At 48.9% G+C, this 7,521-nt stretch overlaps 1 protein-coding gene across 1 annotated transcript in view; it reads left to right on the top strand.

Annotated features, from left to right (window-relative positions):
- The first annotated feature begins 1,945 nt into the window (after nucleotides 1–1,945).
- The window catches only part of PGD (phosphogluconate dehydrogenase), a 30,944-nt gene continuing 25,368 nt past the window's right edge, over nucleotides 1,946–7,521 (top strand). The window contains exons 1-5 of the mRNA XM_011996640.1: nucleotides 1,946–2,247; nucleotides 2,748–2,823; nucleotides 3,503–3,682; nucleotides 5,589–5,654; nucleotides 6,632–6,751. Coding sequence (XP_011852030.1) covers nucleotides 2,240–2,247; nucleotides 2,748–2,823; nucleotides 3,503–3,682; nucleotides 5,589–5,654; nucleotides 6,632–6,751 — 450 coding nt within the window. The 5' untranslated portion in view covers nucleotides 1,946–2,239. The remainder of the gene's footprint in view (nucleotides 2,248–2,747; nucleotides 2,824–3,502; nucleotides 3,683–5,588; nucleotides 5,655–6,631; nucleotides 6,752–7,521) is intronic.

Here is a 7,521-nt window from a genome sequence, read left to right as displayed (position 1 = left end):
GTGCCACTGCACTCTAGCGTGGGCTACAGAGTGAGACTCCATCTCACACACACTAAAACAAGAAATGAAAACAACAATTTGTACATGAGTTCAAAACAGAATTATTTATTTATTCCCCAAACTAGAAACAATCCAAATATCTATCAACAAATGGATAAGCAAATGATGATATAATTGCATTATGGAATACCACTCAGCAATGAAAAGGAACCAACCACTCACACCTACAACAGCACCGATGAGCCTCAGAAACGTCACGCTAAGTGAAAGAAGCCAGACCAAAAAATTACATGCTATTCCATTTCTATGAAATTTCGGGAAGAGGCAAAACCATGCAAAGTAGATCAGAGGTTGGTTGGGGGTGAGAGCAAAGACTGACTACAAATAGGCCCAAGGGAACATTTTGGGGTGATGGGAGTTTCTAAAAGTGGATTATGGTGATGGCCACACAACAGTACAAAGATCATCCAAATGTATTCTTACAACGTTTGAATTGTATGACATGTAAATTATCTCATTAAATCTGTATTTTTAAAAAAGAACTGTGCTGTGAAGTCTGACATATTTTAAAGTAGGATGTCTTAGCCAGGCGTGGTGTTGCGTGCCTGTAGTCCTAACTACTCAGGAAGTTGAGGCTAGAAGACTGCTCGACCTCAGGAGTTCAAGGTTGCAGTAAGCTATGATCATGCCACTGCACTCCACCCTGGGCAACAGAGCAAAGACCCTGTCTTTAAAAAAATTAAAAACTTACTGGGCACAGTGGCTCACACCTCTAATCCCAGCACTTTGGGAGACTGAGGCAGGTGGATCACTTGAGGTCAGGAGTTCGAGACCAGCCTGGCCAACGTGGTGAAACCCTGTCTCTACGAAAAATAAAAAAATTAGCTGGGTATGGTAACATGTGCCTGTAGTCCCAGCTACTAGGGAGGCTGAAGCAGGAGACTCGCTTGAACCTGGGAGGTGGAGGTTGCAGTGAGCCGAGATCACGCCACTGCCCTCCAGCCTGGAGACAGAGCGAGACTCCATCTCAGCAACAACAAAAAAAGCCGGGCATGGTGGCTCATGCCTGTAATCTCAGCACTCTGAGAGGCCGAGACGGGCGGATCACGAGGTCAGGAGTTTCAGACTAGCCTGGCCAAGATGGTGAAACCCCGTCTCTACTAAAAATACAAAAATTAGCTGGGCGTGGTGGAAGGCGCCTGTAATCCCAGCTACTTGGGTGGCTGAGGCAGGAAAATTGCTTGAACCCGGGAGGCGGAGGTTGTAGTGAGCTGAGATCACACCACTGCACTCCAGCCCGGGCAATAGTGCGAGACTCCGTCTCAAAAAAAAAAAAAAAAAAAAAAAAATCTAAAACTCAAACTTTTGAATAACAATTTCCTCCTAGCAAGAAGGGACTCAGTAAGATGCATAGCGCTGCTTGGCCACTTTGCAAATATCTTTAATGTCTGGCTTAAGATGGCTGGATTTTCATATCTGCCTCTGCATTTAACCCGGTCCATCTCGCGGGTCACATAGCCTCTGCAAAATGCGAAGGGGTTCAGTGCCATTATCTCCGGGCCTGGGTAAAAGACTCAAGTCCTGGCCCCATCATACGCCCACCAATACATACCACGCCTGCGCTGTCTGCGCCTGGGTCTCTTCACCCGCAGTGAGCGGTCGCACGGCCCCACATCAGGATCGCCCTGAGGCTCAGCCTTTCCTGGCCCCATTCCGAGTGCGTACAGGACAGAACCAGCACGCCAGGCCCCTGCCCCAGAGCAGAGGGCCACGATGCGGACCCGCACAGTGCACCGCAGTGACCTGAGGAAGGAGCGACGGACGCTGGCGCCAAAGGAGTCCGAGTGCCTGGTAAACTGTAAAGCGCAGTCCTGCGTGAGTTGCTATAGCTACGGCTGCGCCAGACGGACAGCTTGCAGGACCGAGGTGCAGGTGGGAGGAGCGGAAAGCTCTGCGCGTGGGCGGGGAGCCCCGACCCTCGCCGGGGCCACGTCAATCTAGGTGCTCGGCGCTCTACTGATCCGGCCCCCGGGAGTGGGCGGGCACGTTTGCCTCGGATGGTCTAACAGGCGTTGGAGAGAGCCAGTGGCGTGGCTCACAGCTCCACCCCTTCTATTCGATTGGCCGGCGCCGAGAAGCCGGGCGTGAGGGCCGCAGCCTCTGGAGGGAGCCGCAGCGGGTCTCTCACTCACTCGCCCTCCGCGCTTCCCGGCTCTTCGGTTCTGCTCTGTCCGCCGCCATGGCCCAGTGAGTGACTCGCCAGGCGCAGCCGGGCTCGGCCTCAGCGGGCGGGGAACTTTTTGGGGGTCGGGATCTCCCTCGTTCTCTCCGACGCCTCCCATCCTGGAGGTCGCCTGAGCTCATTTGGGGTTCTGGGACCCTCGTCCTGCGGCGTCTCGGGCCCGGAGCTCCTTCCCTGCGGGCCCGGCCCCCTGCTCTCTTGGCCGCGCAGGCTCGGGGCGGGGCGGGTCCTTTCGACGGCCAGGGAGGAGGCGCGGCCAGGCCTCGCCGAGTCTGCAGGGACACCTGCGGAACGCGTGCCAGCCGGAGCCGGGCGCGAGGGCGGGGCTGGGGGCCGCCTGCCCAGCAGAGGCTCTGCAGCTTGCGCGCCCGGCTTCGGGGGGCCCCGGAGGCGCGGAGGAAAGTGCAAACTCCCACTCACGGCCAAACGGGGAGAACCGGGCCCCTGGATTTCAGCGCGTCGAGCAGCGCTGACTCTTTCCTTTGTTCTGTTTCTGCCTCTCCAGAGCTGACATCGCGCTGATCGGATTGGCCGTCATGGGCCAGAACTTAATTCTGAACATGAATGACCATGGCTTTGTGGTAAGCCGCGCGGGCGCATTGTCTTCTCTTTGGTTCCCGGGCTAAGAGGCCGGCGATGGGTCTGGGAGCTCACGGGTCTCCTGGCCGTGCTTTGCGAATGCGCTCTGCTGCTGCTCATGTCTTTTTGTATGGAAAGGAGAAGCACCCTCTAGGCTTGGGCGGGCCGATCCCGACCTTAGTCCGGCGAAGTGTGCCTGTGGGTCCGTGAGGTTCACAGCCCGAATGAACGGATTAGTGTCTAGTAGAGACGAAGGGTGCGGGAGGAGAACCCCTGCTGGCTGTGTAGAGCTCTAACTTGATTGCCTGATGAGATCTGGGGAGAGTGAAAATGCTTCTTCTAAATGCTAAAGTGGCTTAGACGCCAGGATGATCAGTAGCAACAGACAGAGCCTCTTGAACCAGCCGGTTCCTGGATTTGATTTTGAATCCTAACAGGTTGGTTGTGGATTCTACCTGATACGTCGGGGGTAGTTGGTCTTCGCCTCGGTTCTCTGCCAGTTTCATTCTACTGAGGTGACATAACTTTACAGTGAGCCTCCCACAGCTTGGGGAGGAAAAGGCAAAGGCAGGTCTGACCTCCCCAGAACTTGGGCTGAATGGAAAGGTCATTGTTACTTGGGCCACAGTCTGAAGGTCTTATGTGTCCTGGATCTCCTACTCAGGCCTTTTGTCCTTCTAGGTCTGTGCTTTTAATAGGACTGTCTCCAAAGTTGATGATTTCTTGGCCAATGAGGCAAAGGGAACCAAAGTGGTGGGTGCTCATTCCCTGAAAGAGATGGTCTCCAAGCTGAAGAAGCCCCGGCGGATCATCCTCCTTGTGAAGGCTGGGCAAGCTGTGGATGATTTCATCGAAAAATTGGTGAGGCCAGCTCTGCTCTCAGCTGCTACCACGATAACAGCTGGTTTTGGTTTCTTCCTTTCTCCTTTTAACTCCAGAGATTGTGTTTTTCCAATTTCTGCTAAATTCTGACCAAATGATTGCTTAACCGTCGCAGTGTTGGTTAACTTGATCGGCAGTTATGAAGTAACTTTGTGCTTTGGTGGTAGTAATTCTGACAATACTAACAGACATTTCAAGAAAAATTCATTAAGGCAGGGCACAGTGGCTCAGGCCTGTAATCCCAGCACTTTGGGAGGCTGGTTCAGATGGATCACTTGAGCCCAGGAGTTCGAGACCAGCCTGGGCAACATGGCGAAACCCTGTTTTTACATAAAATTAAAAAAATTAGCTGGGTATGGTGGTGGAAGCTTATGATCCCAGGTTCAAGACCAGCCTGGCCTGCATGGTGAAACCCCATCTCTACTAAAAATATAAAAATTAGCTGGGTGTTGTGGTGCACACCTGTAATCCCAGTTACTCGGAAGGCTGAAGAATGAGAATCACTTGAACCTGGGAGGCAGAGGTTACAGTGACCTGAGATCGTGCCACTCCAGTCTGGGCAACATAGTGAAACTCTGTCTCAAAAAAAAGGAAAATAAAATCAAGATCTTCTTAGGGAATCCTAGGGAACTGGATGCTTATTTTTGTACCAAACAATTTGTTGGCTTTAGCAGGTGTATCTTTTTTGGAAAAAAAAATGTAGGGGAACCAGTGAAAATAATGTATTTAGATACCCCAAAATAATTCTGTAGTAACAGCTCTGAAAAAACCCAGGCACTACCCATTTAGAAGAAATGTTTTGCTGTAAGCAGTGCAGTGGTACCTCAGGGGAGGCTGAGCATTCCTTTTCTAGAGGAGTGGCTCCTTTTCTAGAGGAGTGGCTCCTTTTCTAGAGGAGTGGCATCAACGGTGAGGTTGTTTCCACAGGAAGAAGGATTTGTAACCAGTGTGCCACTGTTTTTCAAACAAATGACCTAGAAAGGAAGAACACTGAGTTTAGAAAAAGGACATAGTAAATTTTTTGTGTGGCAAGCTGCCTGTGCTCAGTTTTAGACAGAGAAAACTGAAAAATGGTGGATTATTCTTCAGTATAGGAAAATAGTAAGTAATGTTAACTGGAGCCTTGTAGGGAGAAGACTGAGTAATAAATAATAAAGCCCAGCCTGGTTGGTGTGCTGTAGGTAGATATTCATGTTCAAGGCTCTGTCTCTTCCTGATCTCTGAACTGTGGTCATAAAATCATTCATTCATACACTAAAACATTTGATATGTATTTACTGAATCCCCACTCTCTTCTAGACACAGACATTACAGTCAGTGTTTAATCTATTTACTTACTTAAAAATAGAAACGGGGTCTTGCTATGCTGTCCAGGCTGGTCTCAAACTCCTGGGCTCAAGCGATTGGCCTGCCTCAACCTCCCAAAGTGTTGGGATTACAGGTGTGAGGCACTGAGCCCCGTCAGCCCTAAACTTTTAAATAGAGTCCAACTCTAGCCACAGAGAGGATTATTGAAGATTAAATAGGCTGGGTCCATTGGTCCCCTGCCAAGCCAGGAGGATCTTTTGATTTTGAGCCCAGGAGTTTGAGACCAGCCTGGGCAACGAGACCAGCCTGGGCAATGTGGTGAGACTCCATCTCTACAAAAAAAATTTTTAAACTAACTGGGCATTGTGGTTCAAGGAGTTCAAAGTTGCAATGAGTCATGTTCACACCACTGCAGGAGTTCAGGGTTTCATTGAGCCATGTTTGCACTTCTGCATTTCAAGCTGGGCAACAGAATGAGACTCCTTTTAGACTATATTTATTTGGAATAAATTCTTGTTTTAATTTGCCAAGGTATGTTTCATTTCTGGTCCGTCTTAATGCTGGTGTCTGGTTACAGGTACCATTGTTGGACACTGGTGACATTATCATTGATGGAGGAAATTCTGAATATAGGGACACCACAGTAAGTGTTCTTCAGTCCAGATTCTTCCAGGTTCTGAGAACATTCAAAAAAAAGTGTCAGCATTGCATATGTGACAGTAGGGTGAACTGCCCTGTGGTACTGATTTTTGTGAGATTGCTACTGATATAATAGTTCTCAGCCTTTTTTTCTGTTAAGACACACTTGGGGGCTGGGCACGGTGGCTCACGCCTGTAATCCCAGCCCTTTGGGAGGCCGAGGTGGGTGGACCACGAGGTCAAGAGATCGAGACCATCCTGGCTAACACGGTGAAAACCCGTCTCTACTAAAAATACAAAAAATTAGCCTGGCATGGTGGCACGCTACTAGGAAGGCTGAGGCAGGAAAATTGGTTGAACTCGGGAGGCAGAAGGTGCAGTGAGCCGAGTTTGTGCCACTGCACTCCAGCCTGGGCAACAGAGTGAGACTCCATCTGAAAAAAAAAAAAAGACACACTTGGTGGGTGAGATTCTCAGTCACACATACATCTCAGAGGATGAATACTCAGATACAGCGGGCCGAGAATTATGTTTAACTCCTCCCCTTCCTCTTCCAAGTAATCCATGATATGTCAGTCTCTAACTGGTTTAGAACCACTCCTCTAATGGTATCAAACGCTGAGGGAAGTCCTGTGTGCTCTGAAGTACTGAGTGGCATTAAGTTGTATTAAACCTACTCTTAATTGAGTCTTATTCAAGGTCTTTTCCAGTAAAATGCCAATGTGTGTTTGGCTTAATTATTTCACTTTGGGGAAAAGGTATGTATCTTGAATGTCCGTAGTTGTATTGTTTTGTTTTAACTTCTACACATAGGGGAGTAACTTTTCTGAGTCATCAGTTATTCCTAGATTCTTGGGTCATTTCCTGTCAAATGTAGGCTCTCCATACCTATCTTATACTTCCTCTCAGTTATAAGGGAAACATTTTTTGGGAGCATAATGAAACATGGAAGCATAATGAAATTATTTTTCTGTCCTTCAGAGACGGTGCCGAGACCTCAAGGCCAAGGGAATTTTATTTGTGGGGAGCGGAGTCAGTGGTGGAGAGGAAGGGGCCCGGTATGGCCCATCGCTCATGCCAGGAGGGAATAAAGAAGCGTGGTGAGTGCCATCAGCACTGTATCCATCTCTGTACAAGGGAGCTACACTTTGAGAACAAATAAGCCAGGAGCAGTTCTGCCACCCTGATCTCTGTGGTGCCCTGAGGGTGAGACCTAGGAGATGCCGGCAATTTCTTTTATCTCTTTGATATAATATATGTGCACAATCCTCTTTTGCCTTTTTTCTTCTGTTATTTCTATCAAGACTGATACCTAAAGTTCTAAATAGGCTTTTTTTTTTCTTGCCCAGGCAGGAGTGCAGTGGTGAGATCTTAGCTCACTGCAACTGCCGTCTCCTGGGCTCAAGCAATTCTTATTCCTCAGCCTCCCAAGTAGCTGGGACTACAGGTGCATGCCACCATGCCTGGTTAATTTTTTGCCTTTTAGTAGAGACAGGGTTTCACCATGTTACCCTGGGTGGTCTTGAACTCCTGACCTTAGGCGATCTGCCTGCCTTGGCCTCCCAAAGTACAGGGATTACAGGTGTGAGTCACCATGCTCGGCCTCTAAATAGGCTTTAAGGAAGCAGTTTAGATACTGTTCTGTGCAATGTCCAGATGTAGGAATAAGGTCTGCCTCTTTTTGCTGATATGTAGCCCAAAAGTAACTTTATGTAATAATCATGGGTAATAGGCTGGGCATAGTGGCCAATGCCTATAATCCCAGCACTTTGGGAAGCTGAGGTGGGAGGATCATTTGAGCCCAGGAGTTGAAGACTAGCCTGGACAACATAGCGAGATCTTGTTTCTACAAAAAAAAACAAAAAAAAAAA

Source organism: Mandrillus leucophaeus, unplaced genomic scaffold (assembly GCF_000951045.1).
Source record: "Mandrillus leucophaeus isolate KB7577 unplaced genomic scaffold, Mleu.le_1.0 Scaffold52, whole genome shotgun sequence".
Lineage (NCBI taxonomy): Eukaryota > Metazoa > Chordata > Mammalia > Primates > Cercopithecidae > Mandrillus > Mandrillus leucophaeus.
This window is presented reverse-complemented; position numbering and strand designations above follow the sequence as displayed.